This window comes from Chiloscyllium plagiosum, chromosome 18, assembly GCF_004010195.1.
Source record: "Chiloscyllium plagiosum isolate BGI_BamShark_2017 chromosome 18, ASM401019v2, whole genome shotgun sequence".
NCBI lineage: Eukaryota > Metazoa > Chordata > Chondrichthyes > Orectolobiformes > Hemiscylliidae > Chiloscyllium > Chiloscyllium plagiosum.
Window position 1 is genome coordinate 33,004,598 of NC_057727.1, and position 23,449 is coordinate 33,028,046.

General features: G+C 39.7%; 1 protein-coding gene across 6 annotated transcripts in view; it reads right to left on the reverse strand.

The window, feature by feature from the left end:
- dennd6aa (DENN/MADD domain containing 6Aa) overlaps positions 1-23,449 on the reverse strand; it is a 107,929-nt gene that overhangs the window by 23,300 nt on the left and 61,180 nt on the right. For 5 of the 6 annotated variants that reach the window (XM_043708167.1, XM_043708170.1, XM_043708166.1 and 2 more), the window contains 7 exons: positions 23,082-23,187; positions 19,387-19,466; positions 17,447-17,509; positions 10,276-10,331; positions 3,822-3,944; positions 1,070-1,165; positions 855-949 (listed from right to left, as the gene is read on the reverse strand). In XM_043708167.1, the coding sequence (XP_043564102.1) occupies positions 855-949; positions 1,070-1,165; positions 3,822-3,944; positions 10,276-10,331; positions 17,447-17,509; positions 19,387-19,466; positions 23,082-23,187 (619 nt within the window). The remainder of the gene's footprint in view (positions 1-854; positions 950-1,069; positions 1,166-3,821; positions 3,945-10,275; positions 10,332-17,446; positions 17,510-19,386; positions 19,467-23,081; positions 23,188-23,449) is intronic. The other variant, XM_043708168.1, reaches the window with a different exon arrangement.

The window sequence follows — 23,449 nt, forward strand, 5'->3', positions numbered from 1 at the left end:
TCCCTGACCTATCACCTTCATCCCCTCCCCCATTCACCTATTGTACTCCATGCTACTTTCTCCCCACCCCCACCCTCCTCTAGCTTATCTCTCCACGCTTCAGGCTCTCTGCCTTTCTTCCTGATGAAGGGCTTTTGCCCGAAACATCGATTTTACTGCTCCTCGGATGCTGCCTGAACTGCTGTGCTCTTCCAGCACCACTAATCCAAAATCTGGTTTCCTGCATCTGCAGTCATTGTTTTTACCTACCTGATCAGTTCTTTGCACCAAGATCCCCCTCTGGATCTTATAGACAACTTGTTCTCAACAGAACTAATTTTACATATTTCTTTCTCTCAGGCACAGAGTAGTTTATGCTTTAGAATGCAAAAAACAGATGGTGTTTTAAATCTCTGAATTGTTTAGCTTTGAAGCTACAAAAAAGGAACAGATCATTGAAGCAATGGTAAACAGTGTCTCTACAGTGTTCCATAACTGAGGAGTATAAGACAATTGATTTTCTCACTGTGAAAGCTGAATATGGTTTATTTTATGTAAATAAATTCATTTTTGTTCTGAAACTGTCTCAACAGTAGGCTTTTCAGTGCATCTTTGTAACCAGGAGAATTCATGTTGTAATGTCTAATATTTCATAGACATTGTGCATAATGTTGCATAGGTTGCCCAAATGTGGAAATAGGAGCAAAATGAGGTGCGGTATTATCTTCATCAAAATTAAATGGATGACAATGGAAAAGAATAAAAAATTCAGAACAGTGAAAAACTGTTAAATTTAGTACTACATTGATGAAAATATTTTTAAGAAAGGTGAAAAAGTGAAATCTTAAAAAGATATTGTCCAAGTACAAACTTACCTGCTGGCTTCATGTCCCCGATTCGGATGATGTGAGGCCAGTGTTGTAATGTTTTAGCAAAGAAAGGATTGGTCACTCCAAGAATCACAGATGGTCTACATAAACAAAAAAGTAACAAATAGATTTTCTTAATATCAAAAAAATTTGTAGTTATGCAAGTCCTGAGCATTACAATTATGAAAGACATTGTGAAATTGACAAGACGTTGCACTCACGGGGCCTGTGTTCTGGTGGTGTATTCTTTAAATTCGCTGTCATGGATAGTAAAGTATGGCCTGAAATCGCTGCAGTATTTCAACGGGGAGACACAGCTGTGAAAGAGGCCACCAAATGAACTACTGAGAAGCACATTTTTACCTGGTAATTCGGCATGAAATCTTAATTATTGGATATGACTGTAACTCTATTAAAATTAATTGTTCTTTTATTGAAATTCAACAAATTACATGACAACAGCTTAATCCCTACAAATAAAACTTGTGGCAAGTCAAAATGTAACATTTGTGCAGCACTTTTCAAAACAAAAATTAAGTTGAAACCAGTAAAAATAATTTTTAGAAACAAGTAGTAATGTTCACCTTACTTAACAGACTCCAAATATAGTTTAAGAAATTGAAACATTTTTATCGTGTGCTGTTTTTGTACATTATTATTAGGTTTCTAATTGCTCTTCCCTCTCTGCCAAACAATTGTTTTTGTTCAGTCGGCTTGTGTCAATGGAGAAGCACCAAATTACAATTGTGTGCTTTGTAATTAGAGTCATAAAGATGTTCAGCTTTGAAACAGACCCTTCGGTCCAACCTGTCCACGCCGACCAGATATCTCAACCCACTCTAGTCCCACCTGCCAGCACCCAGCCCAAATCCCTCCAAACCCTTCCTATTCATATACCCATTCAAATGCCTCTTAAATGTTACAATTGTACCAGCCTCTACCACTTCCTCTGGCAGCTCATTCCATACACATACCACCCTCTGTGTTAAATAGTTGCCCCTGAGGTCTCTTTTATATCTTTCCCCTCTCATCCTAAACCTATGTCCTCTAGTTCTGGACTCCCCGACCCCAGGGAAGAGACTTTGTCTATTTATCCTATCCATTCCCCTCAATTTTGTAAACCTCTACAAGGTCACCCCTCAGCCTCCGACGCTCCAGGGAAAACAGCCCCAGCCTGTTCAGTCTCTGCCTATAGCTCAAATCCTCCAACCATGGCAACATCCTTGTAAATCTTTTCTGAATCCTTTCAAGTTTCACAACATCTTTCCGATAGGAAGGAGACCAGAATTGCATGCAATATTCCAACAGTGGCCTAACCAATGTCCTGTGCAGCCACAACATGACCTCCCAACTCCTGTACTCAATACTCTGACCAATAAAGGAAAGCATACCAAACGCCTTCTTCACTATCCCATCTACCTGCGACTCCACTTTCAAGGAGCTATGAACCTGCACTCCAAGGTCTCTTTGTTCAGCAACACTCCCATTAGTTTCCTCAAAAGTTAAAAATCACACAACAACAGGTTATAGTCCAACAAGTTTATTTGGGAATACTAGTTTTCAGAGCACTGCTCTGAAAACTAGTAAATAATGGGGCAGGATCATAAGACACAGAGTTTATTGCAAAAGGTCAGTGTCATACAATTAAAATGATCTCTTGAACCAACCTAGATTGCCATGAAGTATTTCATCTTTTAAAGTGGGTTGCAGGTTTCAGTTCTTTAATATGGTAAATCCAGAACTTCTTTCAAGTCACATTCTTGAGATAAAATTTTATTTAAAAAAGTGACACCTCAGCTCAGACAATGTATTAAAGGTGTGAGGTTAGAGTCTGTCTGTATCCCAACTTTGAGTCTGACTGGTTTTGTTTCCAAAGTCGGAATTTATAAAATGTTATTTGGATTGACTGCCTGCAGATTGTGTGCTTTTTGGGCAAAAATAGAATGTATCTGGAAATACAATTCTGCAAATGCATATTCACCCCATAGACTTGTCTGTGTGTGCGTGCGCATGTGAAGGACAGGGAGTGTGTTCATGTGAGTGTGTCAAAGTATAAGCCCATGGGTGTGGGTGTATGTGTGTATGTCTATAAATTCTGTGTCTTATAATCCTGCCCCAAGAGTCGCCTGATGAAGGAGCAGCGCTCAGAAAGCTAGTACTTACAAATAAGCCTGTTGGACTATAACCTGGTGTTGTGTGATTGTTAACTTTGTACACCACAGTCCAACACTGGTACCTCCACATAATTTCTTTAAAAGGGTTGAGCACTGTAAGATAAATATATTTTTACCTATACTGCAATCTTCTGTCCATGGACTTTAAAAAAATCACTTTTATATGGAACAGAAAAAAAACCTATCCAATTATGCCAAAATTTAAGCTAAATATTGTGGATGCTGGAAATCCCCCAAAAAAGGCAAACCTTTTGGTTCTAAAAGAAGAGTCATAATCAATTCAAAAATCCAACCCTGGCTCAGAAATTTTGATGGCCATGTGATAGTTTTTGCAGGGTAGATATGGCCATGTGTTGGGATCACGTGGAAATAATGATTCATCTGACTGCAGGAATTGCCCTGGAAACTGAAATTTCCTTGGGGCAATTACCCAATGTCTGGAACTATTCATTTCAGTCCATTAAAGGCGGAGATATGGGAAGTTTCCAACTCATTTAAGGTACTATGTACTCAGGAAAAGAGAGGATTAAAAAATAACCCTATATCCAGGGTAACTGTGAAACTGAACCACCAACCCATCACACCTGATACCCCTGGACCCTACCCCTCAACACCTCAAATCCTCCATTCTCCCAACCCAACCTTTCGAAATACCACACAACTGTCATCGTCAGGAACAATACAAAACTTGCATCATAGTGAAAGGTATATTAAGTTCATTGAAAAGTCACAACAGTATATTACAAGAAAGGTCTGGTATATCATTTGTAAAGTTTTATCAACAAAATGATTCCTTTACCAAACCAAGGCCAGAACGGTTTCTGATGACTCAGCAGGTGATGGTGCCATAACAACAAGAGGTTCTCCTAGTAACACAAGTTCCCAAAGCATCTGAATGTGGAAGAAAATTGGGCAAAAACACCTGCAAATCAAAGTTAAAAATCATTATGAAATTGTATAAGCTACCCTGGTCTGACACTGTCATGAACCCTGAACAGATTTTAGAGAAACATAGAGTCACAGAGATGTACAGCATAGAAACAGACCCTTCAGTCCAACTCGTCCATGCCGACCAGATATCCCAACCCAATCTTGTCCCACCTGCCAGCACCTGGCCCATATCCCTCTAAACTCTTCCTATTCATATGTCCATCCAGATGCCTTTTAAACTAGCCTCCACCACTTCCTCTGGCAGCTCATCCCATACACATACCACCTTCTGCTTGAAAATGTTGCCCCTTAGATCTCTTTTATATCTTTCCCCTCTCACCCCAAAACCTATGCCCTCCAGTTCTGGACTCCCCTACCCCATGGCAGAGACTTTGTCTATTTATCCTATCCATGCCCCTCATAATTTTGTAAACCTTTTTAAGGTCACCCCTCAGCCTCCGATGGTCCAGGGAAAAAGCCCCAGCCTATTCAACCTCTCCATATAGCTCAAGTCCTCCAACCCTGGCAACATCCTTGTAAATCTTTACTGAACCCTTTCACGTTTCACAACATCCTTCCGATAAGATGGAGACCAGAATTGCACGCAATATTCCAACAATGGCCTAACCAATGTCCTGTATAGCTGCAACATGACCTCCCGACTCCTATACTCAATACTCTGACCAATAAAGGAAAGCATACCAAACGCCTTCTTCACTAGCCGATCGACCTGTGTCTACTTTCAAGGAGCTATGAACCTGCACTCCAAGGTCTTTTTGTTCAGCAACACTCCCTAGGACCTTACCATTAAGTGTATAAGTTCTGCGAAGATTTGCTTTCCCAAAATGCACCACCTCGCATTTATCTGAATTAAACTCCATCTGCCATTTCTTAGCCCATTGGCCCATCTGATCAAGATCCTGTTGTAATCTGTGGTAATTATCTTTGCTGTCCACTACACCTCCAATTTTGGTGTCATCTGCAAACTTACTAACTGTATCTCCTATGCTCGCATCCAAATCATTTATGTAAATGACAAAAAGTAGAGGACCCAGCACCGATCCTTGTGGCACTCCACTGGTCACAGGCCTCCAGTCTGAAAAACAACCCCCCACCACCACCCTCTGTCTTCTACCTTTGAGCCAGTTCTGTATCCAAATGGCTAGTTCTCCCTTTATTCCATGAGACCTAACCTTACTAACCAATCTTCCACGGAGAACCTTTTGAACGCCTTAGTGAAGTCCATACAGATCACATCTACCGCTCTGCCCTCATCAATCTTCTTTGTTACTACTTCAAAAACCTCAATCATGTTCATGAGACATGATTTCCCACGCACAAAGCCATGTTGACTATCCCTAATCAGTCCTTACCTTTCCAAATATATGCACACCTGTCCCTCAGGATTCCCTCCAACAATTTGCCCACCACCGAAGTCAGGCTCACTGATCTATAGTTCCCTGGCTAGTTCTTACCACCTTTCTGAAATAATGGTACGACATTAGCCAACCTCCAGTCTTCTGGCACTTCACCTGTGACTATCAATGATACAAATATCTCATCCCAGCAATCACTTCCCTAGCTTCCCACAGAGTTCGGGGTACACCTGATCAGGTCCTGGTGATTTATCCACGTGTGTTTCAGCACTTCCATCTCTGTAATACAGACATTTTTCAAGATGTCACCATCTATTTCCCCACATTCTATATTTTTCATGTCCTTCTCCACAGTAAACACTGATGCAAGGTACTCATTTAGTACCTTGTGGCTCCACACAGAGGCAGCCTTGCTGATTTTTGAGGGACCCTATTCGCTCCCTAGTTACCCTTTTGTCCTGAATGTACTTGTAAAAACCCTTTGGATTTTCCTTAACCATAATTTACCAAAGCTATCTCATGTCCCCTTTTTTTCCCTCCTGATCTCCCTCTTAAGTATACTCCTTTTGCTTTTATACTGTAAGGATTCATTCAATCTCTCCTGTCCATATGTGACATATGCTTCTTTCTTTTCCTTAACCAAACCCTCAATTTCTTAGTCATCCAGCATTCCCCACACCTACCAGCCTTTCCTTTCACCCTAACAGGAATATACTGTCTCCAGACTCTTGTTATCTCATTTCTGAAGACTTCCTATTTTCCAGCCGTCCCTTTACCTGTGGACATCTGGTCCCAATCAGCTTTTGAAAGTGCTTGCCTAATACCGTCAAAATTAGCCTTCCTCCAACTTAAAACTTCAACTGTAGATCTGGTCTATCCTTTTCATCACTGTTTTAAAACTAATAGAATTATGGTCGCTGGCCCCAAAGTGCTCCCCCACTGACACCTCGGTCACCTGCCCTGCCTTATTTCCCAAGAGTAGGTCAAGTTTTGCGCCTTTCTAGTAGGTACATCCACATACTGAATCAGAAAATTTTCTTGTACACACTTAAATTCCTCTCCATCTGAACCCTTAACACTATGTTAGTCCCAGGTTTTGTTTGCAAAGTTAAAATCCCCTACCATAACCACACTATTATTCTTACAGATCACTACAATCTCCTTACAAACTTGTTTCTCAATTTCCCACTGACGATTAGAGGGCCTATAATACAATCCCAATAAGGTGATCATCCCTTTCTTATTCCTCAATTCCACCCAAATAACTTCCCTGGATGTATTTCTAGGAATATCCTCCCTAAGTACAGCTGTAATGCTACCCCTGATCAAAAATACTACTCCCCCTCCTCTCTTGCTTCCCTTTCTATCCTTCCTGTAGCATTTGTATCCTGGAACATTAAGCTGCCAGTCCTGTCTATCCCTGAGCCATATTTCTGTAATTGCTATGATATCCCAGTCCCATGTTCCTAACCATTCCCCCCTGAATTTATCTGCCTTCTCTGTTAGGCCTCTTGCATTGAAATAAATGCAGTTCAATTTATCAGGGAGGCAAAATTGAGAACTGCAGATGCTGGAAACCAGAGTTTAGATCAGAGTGGTGCTGGAAATGCACAAGAGGTTAGGCAGCATCCGAGGAGCAGGAAAATCGACGTTTTGGGCAAAAGTCCCTCATCAGGAATGGAGGCAGGGAGCCTCCGGGGTGGAGAGATGGTGATCCAAAAAAGTTCAATTTATCAGTCCTACCTTGTTTGCTTTGTCCCTGCCTGCCCTGACTGTTTGACTTGTTTCTTCCCTCAACTGTACCTGTCTCAGATTGATCTCTTTCCTCACTATCTCCCTGGATCCCACCCTCCCCCCACCTTACTATTTTAAATATTTCCGAGCAGCTCTCGCAAATCTCCATGCCAGTATATTAGTCCCCTTCCAATTCAGGTGCAATCCGTCCTTCTTGTACAGGTCACTTCTACCTCAGAAGAGATTCCAATGATCCAAAAATGTGAATCCTTCTCCCATACACCAGCTCCTCAGTCATGCATTCATCTGTTCTATCCTTCTATTCCTGCCCTCACTAGCTCATAGCACTGGGAGTAATCCAGATATTACTACCCTCGAGGACTTCCTTTTTAAATTCCTGCCTAACTTTTTATATTGTCCCTTCAAAAGCTCATCCTTTTCACTTCCTATGTCATTGGTTCCAATGTATACAATGACCTCCTGCTGGTCTCTCTCCCCTTTGAGAACATTCTGCACCCTCTCTGAGACATCTTTAATCCTGGCACTAAGGAGGCAACACACCATTCTGATTTTTCACTGCTGGCCACAGAAACATCTGTCTGTACCTCTAACTAGACAGTCCCCTAACACAGTCGATCGCTTCGAACCTGATGTACCCCTCATTACATTAGAGCTAGTCTCAATACCAGACACTTGGCTGTTGGTGCTACATTCTCCTGAAAATCTATCACCCTCTACATTTTCCAAAACATAATACTTGCTTGAAATGGGGATAGCCACAGAAGACTCCTGTACTTTCTCTTTGTTAACCCATCCACCTGACTGAATTTGCGACTTTTCTCCCTTCCTATAACTGCCATCCATCACACACCCTAGCTCGTGTAAATTCTTCACTGCCTCTAACTGTTGCTCCAACCAACCTATTCGATATGACAGGATTCGCAACCAATGACATTTATTGCAGATATAATCCTCAGTAACACGTAAACTCTCTCGAAACTCCCACATCCGTCAAGAAGAGCATATCACTCTACTAAAGGTGATTTTGCTCTTTCCAATCTACAGACCCAGAAAATAGCATCATCATATTGCTCTACAAAACACTGCTGCAGGCTAACTTAATACTTATGGCTTATATTTTTAAAATGTAATCAACAGACATATCCCAATAAATATAATCAACAAATAACCCACTCTCCTCACTATTGTAGATTTACATCAAGGCTATACCTAAAACTATTCACTTATCTGTTTCTGCGCTGTGGCCTCTCCCAAACAACTTCCTCCAAAATCAGTTGTAAAGTTTGCTGTTTGTTAAGTTTTCCTACACACACTCCAATGTCCAGCAATACATTAATTCACAGTAACGGCGCAGATTCACTGCTGTGTTTGTTAACGGTGTAGGTTTCTTTCTCTTTCTCCTTTACAGGCCACGTGCTCACTGCCTTTGTCTATCTTTCTCCCTTTTAAAAGTGCCATAGTTTTGACTTGTTTTTTTCTCCAAACTTCCTAAAACAATTGCAAAAGTATATAAAAAACAGTAATTACTGCTCCTGGAACTCGAGGAAATCACCTCCAACACCTAAAATACCTCAAAAAAAAAAGAGTTGTTACAGCTAAAACTTTTCCCATCCCCCATCTTACCCAGAATCCTCGAGGAAGACAGGTTGGCAAATCTATTCTCACCTTTCTGCTAAGGCTATATCTGAAATGTACTCCAAGAAAGTAATTGAGTGGATAATTAGTCATCCTTTACCCATCTTCCCCATAGAGGAAACATTACAAAGTGTTTCCCTGTCAAAAAATCAAGATTGTGCACTCAACATTGGCATAAATATGACTGAAATCCCACATTCAAATCCACTTTCTTAAATAATTCACAAGTTATTAATTTAAATTGGTTCTCTTACAGTGTGAATTATTTTTTGGATTACAGGTTGTTCTTCTGTAACACGACGGTTGCATTCTTGTGCAACTCAGTGTTATAGAAAAATCGCACTTTAGAAACAGTGCTTAAAGTTGGCAATGTAATCATGTCACAGCCAACACACATTTTAAAAGATTGCACTTTAGAAACAATGTTCCCAATTCATCAATCGTGTTATAGCAAATGCACATTAGCGAAACGCACGTTATAACGGAACGACCTGTAATACAAGAGTGACAGTACAAATATTTTGTGTTACATTTATACACATCCAAAAACATTAGCAGAGCAGCCTATATTCTAGCTCTCTTTATTACACATTCAACTTTCAGTCACACTTTATCCTTTGCATGTGAATGGTCTCATGTATTTCTGTACCTCTTGGCTTGATTATCTGACTGTGTTCCTTTTTAAATATAACTCCAGTTCACTTAAAAGTTTTACAATTGACACCAGCAGGAAAATCAAGTTCTGGAATTTAACATAATGATTTAATCTCACCAACTAATTTTGGTCATGATCTATAACATAATTCTATCCTGAGTGTCACCAATTAATTTTGTTATGAAGCATGTACACAGATATGTAATTAGACTATATCTTCATTTAGTTCAAAACAGGTGTGTGGGTACACCCATGATGCCATTCAGAATTCCAGAACTGTGATCTAGAAATAGTGGAGAACCGTAATAAATTCCAAGTCAAAATGGTACGTGACTTAGAGGGAGCGTTCCCACTAATTTTGTTTATCTATGTGGATCTCTGAGGTCCATGTGTAGGAGCAATTTCAGGAAACACAAGTTAATGCTGTTAACAGGGTCAACATCCTGAACACCGTGCACAGGTTGGTCACCTTAACGTCTTTTAATTAACTGAATGATTTCATCTGTTTATTTATTTTTTTAACAAATATTTTGTTTACCAACAATTCTTATACTATTTTAAAACCTATGAATAAAATAGACAGTAACCACTTAAAAATGCTCACCAAACAGCTAGCCTCTTTCCTGTAGCAGACTAAGAAATAATTCCTGAAGGGACAAAGTCAAAAAAAGCAAAGCATTGGAGAAACACTTTCCCCTCCTCATCTAACTTCCCTAATCTCTGATCTCCTAGTATTCTTAAGTAAATACTGAAGTATCTGTACCTACGATGGTGTCATAAGTGACGACATTGCAAACTTTTCACAGCACTCATTTGAATACGTGGCAGTGAAGCAAATTCAATTCAATTCTGCAAAATGAAATTCTAATTCTCATTCATCAATGAATGTCTGTGCTCCTTACCTGAACAGGTCTACTTCATGAATATTAGGGAGTGCAAAAGAGACTTGTGTATCAATCTATAAGAACAAAAACAATCACAGTAAAATTGCAGTAAGGTTCAGCAGGGACACACAGAGTAGGGTGGACAATCCAGTGGCATGTATGCTGACAACATTAACATTTCTACTCCTTGTTAAAACTAACTTTAAAAAACCTCAATGAAATGCACAATTCCTTAAAATAAATGATTTAGTATTTTTGAAAATTTGTTGTTTTGTGCGTTATATTTATTTCACATCATTGTAATAGAAAAAAATACACTTCTAGCTGTGTTTTAGGTTCAAAGTACTTAATCTTTGAGGAAAATGAGAAAGAAAGACTTCATTGCTTCATCTTACGCATAGAAACTAGTGAAATACATTATGGCACAATGCCACCACTGGGGTTAGGCCTGGGCAGTGGACAAGAAGATGACACAACTTCCGTCTACCATCGTAAAAAATGATTTAATGCCATTTGGGTTATGGATTTACAGAATCCTAATTTACTAAAGGAGCAGCTTCAGTCAATATAAAACAAAATTTACATGAGTTAACAGCTGTAAATGAATAGAATTAACACTCATCTTGCTTTCACGAACATCGCCATTTCAGTGAAACATTACAGTTGGCAAAAATAAATATTTCCCCAGTGGTTCAGCCAGTTTAGTGAATGACCAGATAAGCCAATCAGACTTGGAAGCTCTCAATTTTGATGATTTGAAGGTGCCAGTGTCAGACTGGGGTGGACAAAGTTAAAAATCACACAACACCAAGTTATAGTCCAACAGATTTATTTGGAAGCACTAGCTTTCGGAGCACTGCTCTTTCATCAGGTGGTTGTGGAGTATAAGATCGTAAGACACAATGCTAATAGCAAAAAAAGACCTGGATTGTTTGTGAAGTCTCTCGTCTTTTAGAATGAACATGTTGTTTCAGTTCTTTCATATGTAAATCCCAGAACTTTAAAGTTACATTCTCAAGTGAACTTTAACAATTGGTGTCATGTCAGCCCAGGTAATGCATTGAAGGTGTGAGGTGCCCTGTGTGAGGCTGTCTGTGCCCCAATGTTCAGACTGATTATAATCTAAAAAAGGGATTTACAGAATCTTAAATGGATTCATGCAGTTTTGAGCAAAATAAAATGTTATTCTGCAAGTACAAATTCACCCCACAAACTTATACGTGAGAATGTGCACATATGGATGTGACTGTGAGAGTGTGTGTGTGTGAGTGTGAGTGTGAGTGTGTGTGTGAGTGTGAGTGTGAGTGTGAGTGTGAGTGTGAGTGTGAGTGTGAGTGTGAGTGTGAGTGTGAGTGTGAGTGTGAGTGTGAGTGTGAGTGTGAGTGTGAGTGTGAGTGTGAGTGTGAGTGTGAGTGTGAGTGTGAGTGTGAGTGTGAGTGTGAGTGTGAGTGTGAGTGTGAGTGTGAGTGTGAGTGTGAGTGTGAGTGTGAGTGTGAGTGTGAGTGTGAGTGTGAGTGTGAGTGTGAGTGTGAGTGTGAGTGTGAGTGTGAGTGTGGAGTGAGAGAGTGTGTGAGAGAGAGAGTGTGTGTGTGTGTGTGAGTGTCAAAGGGTATAAGTCTGTGAGAGGGTGCGCGAGAGTGTGGGTGTGTATGTGTGAGCGTATGAGAGAGCGCTTGTGTATGAGAGAGAGTTGGCCTGAGTGTACGGGTCTGTGTGTGTGTGTGTGTGTGTGGGGGGGTGCAGTGGGGTCACCTGTAGTGTGACATGAACCCAAGGTCCTGGTTGAGGCCATCCCATGGGTACCAAACTTGGCTATCAGCCTCTGCTCGGCCACTTTGCATTGTTGCCTGTCCTGAAGTACGCCTTCGAGGATGGTCACCCGAAGGTCTGAGGTCGAATATCCCGGACTGCTGAAGTGTTCTCCAACTGGGAGGGAACACTCACCTTTCAGATTTACAACAATCAACAGGCAGGAGAGACTTAACAAACAAGCTAGGTCTTTTTGAATATATAATTTCAGTTACATCATACTGTAAACTTCTGCGTCTTACGATCTTATACTCCACAACCACCTGATGAAGGAGCAGCACTGTGAAAGCTGGTGCTTCCAAATAAACCTGTTGGACTATAACCTGGTACTGTGTAATTTTTAACTCAATTTTGATTACTGTTCTATGGCCAGTTTGATTATTTGAATGAGGACAGCAGTTAGATTACTACAACTTGTCTCAGTGCTTTAAGTTAGGAGGGAAAAACAATCTAACCAGGATTCCCACTCCTAAATGCAATCCAGTGCCTCCAGCTGGAAAATTGCTGATGTGGAATCAGAGGAACACTGGTTTAATTTTAAATAAAACAAACAAGTTTAAATATTCTGCCAAGTTGAATAACTTGATAATATTCACATTCAAGACTCACATTTGGGAAAAATATTGGGAGTCCAGCAAGCAATGCAATGAATCAGTGGAGTTGAAATTGATAAGTATTATGCTTATTGCTATAGATAAAGAATATTATCACAGCATAAGAAAAGGCAGCCACAGTAAGCTATTTGCCCTGAGTCTTCTGTCATTCAACAAGAATGAATCTGATTATAATATCATAAGAAAGAGGAGCAGAATTAAGCCATTTGACCCATCAAGTCTGCTCCACTATTCGAGCATAGCTGACATGTTTCTCAAGCACATTCTCCTGCCTTCTCCCTATAACCCTTGATCCCCTTAAGAACTTATCTATCTCTGTCTTAATACACTCAATGACTTGGCCTCCACAGCCCTCTGGGGCAATGAGTTCCTCAGATTAAGCACCCTCTGGTTGAAGAAATTCCTCCTTATCTCAGTTCTAAAGAATCAATCTCTTCACTCTGAGGTTGTACTCTCATGTCCATCTTTTCTACCACTGGAAACATCTTCCCCAAAACAACTCTCTTCAGATCTCAGTATTGTGTAAATTTTAATGAGATTCAGCTGCATCCTTCTAAACTCCATCCAGCACAGACTCAGAGTAGTCATCCACTCCTCATCTGACAAGCCCTTCATCCCTGAGATCATTCTTGCAAACTTTCTCTGGACTCCCTTCCATGCCAGTAAACTCTTCCTTAGATACAGTGCTCAAAACTGTAGAAAATGTTCCAAATGCAGTCTGACCAGAGCCTTATACTTCCTCAGTAGTATATACCTACTCTTGTGTTCCAGCCCTCTCAAAATGATTGCATTCCTAATTGTCAACTGAATCGGCATATTAACCTTAAGAGGATCCTGAACTAGGCTTCCAAGTTGCAATGTGCTTCAGATTTACAAAGCCTTTCCCCATTTAGAAAATAGTCTATGCCTCTGTTCTTCATACCAAAGTGCACAACCTCATACTTGCCCAGATTGTATTCCATCTGGCACATTTTTGCCCACTCTCCTAGCCTATCCTGCTGCAGCCTCCCCACTTCCTCATCCCTATCTGTGAATAGTTGTGATCCCAACAGTGAATCCTGAGGAACTCCACTAGTCATTGACAGTCATCCTGAAAAGGACTCCTTTATCCCTACTCTCTGCTTTCTGCCAGTCAACAAATCCTCTATCCATGTTAGTACCTTGTCCCTATCACCATGGGCTTTTATCTCATTTAGCAGCCTCCTGTGTGGCATCTTGTCAAAGACTTTCTGGAAATTCACATAGATCATGTCCACTGGCTCTTTGTCTGTGAAAAAAAAAAATTGCTTGTTACCTCTACAAAGAATTCTAATTTGTCAGGCATGATCTCTTCTTGATGAAGCCATGCTGATTCAGTACTGTTCTAAAATGCACTTCCAAGTTATCTGCAATCTCATCCTGAACAGACTCTAAAAACATACCAAAGTCAGGCAAAGCAACTTATAGTTTCCTGTCTCTGCCTCTTTCCCTTTTGCACAAAAGGTGTTATATTAGCTATTTTCCAATTGTCTGAAACCCCAGTGACTAGTGATTTCCGAAAGATCACCACCAATGCCTCTAAATCTCTTCAGCTATCTCCTCCAGAACTCTGGATATAGTCCATCTGGTCTGGGTCACATACACACTGTCAGATGTTTTAGCTTCCTTAGCACCTTCTCCTTTGTAATGGCAATTACACTGACTCTCGAAGTTATAGTATGCTGTGAAAACTTTGCTCCATTTCTTTGTTCCCTATTACTACTTATCCAGTCTCATTTTCCAGTGATCCAGTGGCCACTCTTGCTTCGCGCTTATTCTTTTGGATTTCTAAAACAACTTTTGCAATTTTCTTTTATATTACTAGCTAGCTTATTTTCATATTTCATCTATTCTCACTTTATTGATTTTTTTAATATCCTCTGCTGGTTTTTAAAAGGCTTCTCAATCCCCTGGCTTCCCACAAAGCTTTACCACATTTTATGCTTTTTCTTTTGATTTTATGTGGCCCCTGACTTCAGTTGTCAGCCCTAGTTGTAGCCTTACCCCTCTTTCCTGCCTATCTGTCATGACCCTTGACTCCTTTGATAAAATATGTCTGTTTAAGCTTTGAATATATTTAATGACCCAGCCTCCACTGGTCTTTGGGGAAGAACTACAAAGATTAATGACAGAAGAATTTCTCTTTATTTTTATCTAAAAATTGGAGAACCCTTAAGACTTTGTCCTGAGTTTCAATTAAGCAGTGGGACTACCTGCACCCAATCTGCACTAACAATAGTCCTGTTGCTAAATTATTTCTTCAAAACAATTGTTCTGGATGTATAAGATACCAATGCCTACTGAAGAACCATTCGGTGAAATTAGTTACGAATGTTAGGATTTTAATGGTGCTTGGAACAAAGAACAATACACCACAGGAAGAGGCCCTATGGCCCTCCAAGCCTATGCCAACATATTTTTCCCTTCTAGACTAAACTATCTGTATCCCTCTATTCCCTTCCTATTCATATATTCGACCAGGTGCTTCTTGAATGCTGCTATTGTGTCTGCTTCCACCACTTCCTCTGGCAGCACATTGTTATATGCCCTTTTTTACTACCTTATCTACCTGCACTGCTGCCTTCAGTAATCTGTGGACCTGAACACCCGATCCCTCTGCATATCAATACTCCTAAGGGTTCTGCCATTTACTGTATAATTTCTACCTGTACTTGACCTTCCAAAATGCATCACCTCACATTTGTCTGCATTAAACTCCATCTTCCATTTTTCTGTCCATGCCTCCAACTGATCTATATCCTGCTGTATCCTCTGACAATCCTCCTCACTGTCCACAATTCCACCAATCTTTGTATTGTCCACAAATTTACTAATAAGACCAGCTACATTTTTCACCAAATCATTTATGTAGACAACAAACAGCAGAGGTCCCAACACTGATCCCTGTGAAACACCACTAGTCAAACCCCTCCATTCCAAAATGCATCCTTCCACCGCTACCCTCTGTCTCCTATGACTAAGATAGTTTTGTGTCCATCTTGCCAGCTCACCCCGTTACCATGTGACTTCACCTTTTGTACCAGTCTGCCATGAGGGACTTTGTCAAAGGGTTGACTGAAGTCCATGAATACAACATCAACTGTTTTTCCCTCATCAATCATCTTCAACCTCCTCAAAAACATTGATCAAGTTAGTGAGGCACGACTTCCCAACTCAAAACCATGCTAACCTTCGCTAATAAGTTCATCTGCTTCTAAATGCGTACAGATCTTGTCCCTGAGAATATTTTTCAATAATTTCCCGACCAGCAAAGGGAGGCTCACAGACTTGTAATTTTCTGGATTATCTCTGCTACCCTTCTTAACCAATGGTACAACATTCTTGATGAAGAATCTTATGGTCGAAATGTTGACTCTCCTGCTCTTTGGATGCTGTCTGACCGGCTGTGATTTTCCAGCACCACACTTTTTGATTGATCTCCAGCATCTGCAGTCCTCATTTTCTCCTAATGGTACAACATTGGCTATTCTCCAGTCTTCTGTATCCTCTTTCGCCACAGGTGAGGTCCCAAAGATGTCATTAAATGCTCCAATTTGCTCTCTTGTCTCCCTCAATATTCTGGGATACATCCCATCAGGACCCAGGGACTTATCTATCTTAATACTTTTTCAGATGAACAACACCTCTTCCTTTTTAGTAGCAACTTGACTTAGAAATTCGACACTCCCTTTCCTGAGATCATCCAATTCCTTCTCTTTTGGCAAATACTGACACAAAGTATTCATTTAAGACCTCACCTACCTCTTCTGGCTTCACATAGATCCCCTCCTTTGTCTTTGAGTGGGCCAACCCTATGCCTGGTTATCCTCTTGCTTTTTGTAAATGTATAAAAAGCCTTGGGATTCTCCTTAATCCTGTTTACTAATGACTTTTCATGACACCTTTTCACCCTTCTAATTCCTTGTTTCAGTTCTTTTCTACTTTCCTTATATACTTTTTAGATTAGATTAGATTACTTACAGTGTGAAAACAGGCCCTTCGGCCCAACAAGTCCACACCGTCCCGCCGAAGCGCCACCCACCCATACCCCTACATTTACCCCTTACCTAACACTACGGGCAATTTTAGCATGGCCAATTCACCTGACCTGCACATCTTTGGACTGTGGGAGGAAACCGGAGCACCCGGAGGAAACCCAGGGAGACACGGGGAGAACGTGCAAACTCCACAGAGTCAGTCGCCTGAGGCGGGAATTGAACCTGGGTCTCTGGCGCTGTGAGGCAGCAGTGCTAACCACTGTACCACCGTGCCGCCCACAATGCCACCGTGCCGCCCACTTCAAGGGCTTCATCAATTCCCATCCTCCTAGACCTTAGGTATGCTTCTTTTTACTTTTTATGGTTATCAACTCCAGATAATGAAAATAAAAAATGAATAAGCATGCAACATTCATATGCATATTTTATTTGCTGTCATTTTTAAAGGGTGGCAGGAGAAATAGGATATGAAACTACTTCCAATATAACCAGGAAGTAGGTGGGTTGCAAGAACTGGCGAGAGTTTTCTACCTCCTAAAGCAAAATCACAACACAATACAATAGAAATATACTAATTTCACCAAATATGAAACTCTTAATATAATTGTAAGGAGGGCATTAATCAGGCCATTTTTCTCTATCAAAGTGCCATGTCACTGACTTCAAAACTTCAAACTAGCATAATTTATGTCTATGACAAAAATCAGGTTTAACCTCTGGTATAATGAGCAAATATCCTGTAATATTTACCTCATCTTCAGACTGTATTATCTGGGTTGCACCAGGTTTATCTTGCAAAGTAGGAATTCTAACCTGTTATTAATCAGGAATAAAAGACAAAATGTTTGATGAATGCATTATTAACCCAAGAACGACATAATTTACTTTACATTTAGTGAAAGACAAATTTCACTGTAAACATGTTTGACATGTAAACTTAAATCAAAAAGAGCAATAGGGAGGAAAGAATCTGCTCCATCTAGCCTGCTTCATATCGTCATATCAGAGTCATGACCTTTCAACCCCACACCTATTCTGTTCACTCATGAGGAGCCATGTAATCTGCTGGAATCAGCAAGGACAAAGCTTCAATACAGATTCTAGGTTTATTCAACTGGTGGAGAGAATTCTTGGAAGTCTACCTCTCTCTATTCACCTCAAAGTTCTCAAAAAGAATCCAATAAGACCAGTTTTTTTACTTTAAAATTGAAAGCTGCTGAAACTAAGATACCATTAGGAGAAGACAGATTAGGGAAAGGCACAGACACAAAGAAGGAAATCCAAACAATTATAAGATGCATTCTTGAGTTGGTTGGAAGATTAAAAGGAACTGATATATACAACAAAAAGGAGGGCATGTTTATATTAGATCATGTGAATATATGAAAACAGGTGAGAAGGAGAATATCACAAAAGGAAAGTCTAAAAAATACAAATGAAGAAAAGGTATTTTAAGTTGTCATTGGGTTTTTGGAGAGACGGATCCCCATGTGCACAATTGTAAAATAATCATTGTTTGCTCTATTTAGAGCTGTTATACGTTATATGTTATACATCCAACAAGATTTTGAAATTAGCAATTCAGCACCAAATCTTTTCAAGGCATCTATATCACCCACCAGGAGTTCAAAAGATGGGACACACAAATCTAAATGAAGCCTAAGCAAAATCTTGTGTCGGCCACTATTGTGCTTTATGTTTTATACTGAATTGCGAAGGAATAAGAATGGTATACGGGCTTCTGTTATAGTCTCATGATACTCATTGTGAAACATTTGAGTTTGGGGTGGCACAGTGGTTAGTACTGTTACCTCAGCGCCTAAGACCTGGATTCAATTTCAGCCCTAGGCAACTGCCTGTAAGTTTGCACACATTCTCCCTGCATCTTTGTGGGTTTTCTCCAATTGGTTCGCTTTCCTTGCAAAGTCCAAAGATGCGTAGGTTGTCCATGCTAAATTCCCATTGTGTCCAGGAATGTGCAGACTCCACTGATAACAAAACAGAGTACTACCATTGCCATGCTGTTACAACAATGCAAGACATTCTACTCCTCAAAACTACATGACACCAATCAAAAACACATTTTGTGACACCTTCCTAAACCCTTTTTGAAAAGATTAGTATTTTTTGATTCTGTGTTCAACTTGCCTATATTTGAAGTATCTTTTTGATGACTTGGGTAACTTTTAAAAATAAATATTGCTACATTAATTTTCTAGTTCATGACAACAATCTGTGACAGAAACCAGATGTTCAGTACTGTATTTAACTGAAGGTGTCAGTAAGCATGTACTCATTTGTGTCAAAAGTCAAACTTTTAAAACAAATTAGATCAACTTTGATAACCCTTGTCTTTTTTCCCTCCCCCATTTTTGTCTGAATTGTGAGCCTTGACAAAATAATGAAATGGAACAATCAGAAGAAATTACTGGTCCAAATACTATAAAGAAATGAAATTACAATATTCACAGCTGATGTGTTAATTACAGTCGCTATATACTGACATCAAGTTTGCTCCCTTAAAGTCAGTAATTTTTTTTCTGGATTGTAAGTTAAATATTAAAATTCATCTATTTAATTATACTTTGCTATGATATTTATATGGGCTCTGATGGGAAGGTATTTACATGGTGAAATTATATTTAACATTTATGCAACTCATTTCACTACAATGACTTTAAAAATTGTACCTTTATAATGATCCCCATTGTGGGAAGATTTAGTGCCTTGCCAGGGATTGGTGCAGGCCAACAATCTATATCATTACAGGCTGGGGAAAAAAATTAAGATCTGATTGATTATTTGAATAAAAAGAAAAAAATTTCTGTCAAGAATTACATATGACCACTAATATCTCAATACAAATTAATCTACTTATGTATTAGAACAGATTCCGATATATTCGTTTTTATGCTTAAGTACTAGTTGTAAAAATAGAATGTTTCAGCCAAACCAGTTGTCAAATACAGTGCTGCAATCAATCATAATTGGCTAGTTGAACCAAACTGGGAAACCCTGCAGCAGTCCAGAGGAGTGAGACTTGGATGTATCAGCATACCATGCAGCCATATGACAATATACAATGAAACCTTCTGATCTTAGATATTTGTTTAAGTAATTACTATTGATTAAATGCTTCCTTACATAGTTGAAGGAAAGTTAATCAGACTGCTCACTATTCTGCATCTCAGAGAGGCTGGTTATAGAGAAGAGAGAGATGATTAGCAGAGGATATAATGAAGAGATTTAGATTCTTTTTTTATGTTGCCGTCTGGTCATTGGTTCTCACAGCATATGTTTCCGAGGATTAGCAATGCAAATTTGACTGATTTACTTTTAGACAAACTGCAAGGAACATCTAAACGTCCACTAGTTTTACTGGTCCTAATAATACACAAACAATCACAGTAACAAATTTTAGTAACTAGCAGCCATACTTTCAACTGCTCAGGCCTTAAGCTCTGGAATTACTGCTGTCAAATCCCTAACACTCTAGCTTTCTCTCCTCTTGTAGGATATTCCTTAAAACCTCAGTCTTTAACCAAAACTTTACTCACCCTGTCCTAATATTGTCTTACGTACTTCAGTACTGAATTTTGTTTGATAATGCTCCAGTAAAATATTTTGGGTTGTTATATTGTAGTAAAGAGGCAAGTTTTTGCCAATGAAGTCAAAATCATCCCAAGGAACTTTTCCATTATCTTTGCTGCAACATTATTGCTCTATTTTGACTTAAATACCAAAAGATATTTTCTTGATGAGTTTCCCTTATATTATGAATCCCATAGATACTGATTACATTTAAAATCTGAGTCGAAGACATTTACTGCAATAAACAAAATAAAAACAATACTGACTAATCATATTCAGTAGGTAACTTATACTTTTAAAGACTACAGAAACATTTCACAACTTTAAAAATAACCAAAAAGTTTCCTTCCATGGTTATACTTCACTCTGACACCTCGGTGCATACTTCATTGTCCAGGTACCACTCAAGATTGCTTGTGTCCTTTTTCATTTAACAAGATAACTTCTGTTCCTTGAAGTGATTTCAAGGGTAAGATTTATCCTGGGGACCACTCTCTTTAGCCATCTGCAGGCAAATATTCTGGCCTTATTTAAATCCTCACAAATGTGGTTCTTCAATTTGAGCACAAGCTCCCACCCACATTCAAAGTGGAGAACAATAAATACTGTCTGCCTCTATCTCTTTGCGTTGTCTCTCTGTCCTGTCTGTAAAGTTCATGGATAATTTAATACAAATTCCATAGGATGGTACTTCTTTGCCCATTTCGATGGCCATGTGAATCACATGGGCCTTGCTGATTCAGTAATAGTCACCCAATTCTATTCTTTTTGTCATTTATATAAATGATTTGGATGGTAATGTAGGAGGTATGGTTAGTAAGTTTTCAGATGACACAAAATTGGTGGTGTAGTGGACCGCAAAGAAGGTTGCCTCAGAGTACAATGGGACGTTGATCAGATGGGCCAAGGAGGAGCAAATAGAATTTAGTTTAGATAAATCTGAGTTGCTGCATTTTGGTAGGGAAAATCAGCACAGGACTTATACACCTAAATGGTAACGTCCTGGGGCTTGCGGCAAACAAAAAGATCACAGTTCCTTGAAAATGGAGTCGCAGTTGGTGAAGAAAGCATTTGGTACACTTGCCTTTATTGGTCAGTGCATTGAGTATAGCAGTTGGGAAATCATATTGCAGCTATACAGGATATTGGTTAGGCCACTTTTGGAATATTGCAGGCAATTCTGGACTCCCTGCTATTGGAAAAACGTTCTTAAACTTGAAAGGGTTCAGAAAAGATTTAAAAACAGAACAAATCAGACAGGAACAGGCCCTCCAAGCCTGCACTGTCATATTTTGCCCTTCCATATTAAAATTGTCTTCATTTACAGGATCCATATCCCTTTATTCCCTTCCTATTCTTTTATTTGTCTAGCTGCTTCTCAAATGGTGCCATTGTCTACTTCCACCACCTCCTCTGGCACTGTTTGTGTCAAAAACCTGCCTCACACATCTCTTTTAAACTTCCCAATCGCACCCCTCCACCCCCGCATCTTGAACCTGTATCCCCTCGTAATTGACCCGTCCACCCTGGGAAAAAGCCTCATACATTCCACTCTATCCATACCATTCATAATTATTATAAATTTCTATCAGGTCACCTCTGAACCTCCTGCTTTCCAGAGAAAAAAAAACCATACAACATCCTGGTAAACCTTTTCTGTACCCTCTCCAAGACATTCACATCCTTCTGGTAATGCGGTGACCAGAACTGCACGCAATTTACAAGACTATTGCCAGGATTGGAGTGTTTGAGCTACAGGGAGAGACTAAATAGATTGGGGCTATTTTCCCTGGAGCATCAGAGGCTGAGAGTTGACCTTATAGATGTTTATAATATCATGACGGGCATGCATAGGGTGAGTAGTTAAGACTTTTTCACCAGGTATGGAAGTCCAAAACTAGAGGGCATAGGTTTAAGGTGAGCAGGGAAAGATTTAAAAGAGACCTAAAAAGCAACTTTTTCACAAAAGGTGGTGAGTGTGAAATGAACTGCTAGAGGAAGTGATGGAGGCTGGTACAATTACAACATTTAAAAGGCATCTGGATGGGTATATGAACAGGAAGGGTTTGGAAGGATATGGACCCAATGCTGACAAGGACAACTAGATTGATTTAGGATATCTGGTCTTCATGGATGAGGTGCACCGAAGGATCTGTTTCTGTGCTGTACAGCTCTATGACTCTGTTCTATCTTGGAAATGCACAGACTGTGTAAGAGTTTTAGGAATGACATTACTAAAACACAGCTGTGAAACCTGGAGCCTAGCCGTTCATCCAAAGTCAGAGATATCCTGTTATTGTTTATTGGTGCAAATATCTGATATCTTTGTGGTAAAACAATCTGGGCCTCACTGTCTCCATAGTTACCATGCCACTTAGGATTGTTGTCAAGCAGGATTGTGTCACATGACCCCCCCTTACTACTCCCTTTCACCTTAAATTGAAATGTCTAAAACAAAGTGTGAAACAAATACACAATGTAGGTAACTTAAGAGAGGTTGGCTGCAGATGGACAAAGTAAATGCAGCAATATGACTCAGTGAATCCACTCTCCCAAAACCCATAATATAAAAGTAAACTACTGTGGATGCTGGAAATCTGAAATAAAAACGTAAAATGCTACAGAAACTCAATGGGTCTGGAAGCATCTATAGACAGAAAAAAAGAGTTAATGTTTTAAGTACAATATGACTCTAAGAGAGATATTCTGCCAGATCTACGAAGATTATACAGCATTCACTGTTTTTATTTCCCAAAGCCCATGCTATATTATAAAAGTAGTTTAAGATACTCACCTGCTTCTAGACAAGGCTCACTCTTGTCAAAATACTCTGGTGCAATCAACTTCAGCAGGAAATGGAAAAAGTTAACATAGGGGAGTTTACTGAGCAGCACCAGAGACTGTAAGGGGAGAAAAAAATACTTAATAGAATTACATATAAAAGTAAACAAAGAACAGCGGATGCTGGAGATCTGAAACAAAAAATGAAATTGCAAGAGAAACTCAGCAAGTCTGGCAACATCTATGGAGAGGAAGCAGAGTTAACATTTCAAGTCTGGGGACTCTTCAGCAGGCTCGATAAGGCTCAAATCACATTTGGAGTGCTGTGCAGAGTTTTGGGCCCCGTATCCCACGAAGGATGTACTGACCCTAGAGTGTGTT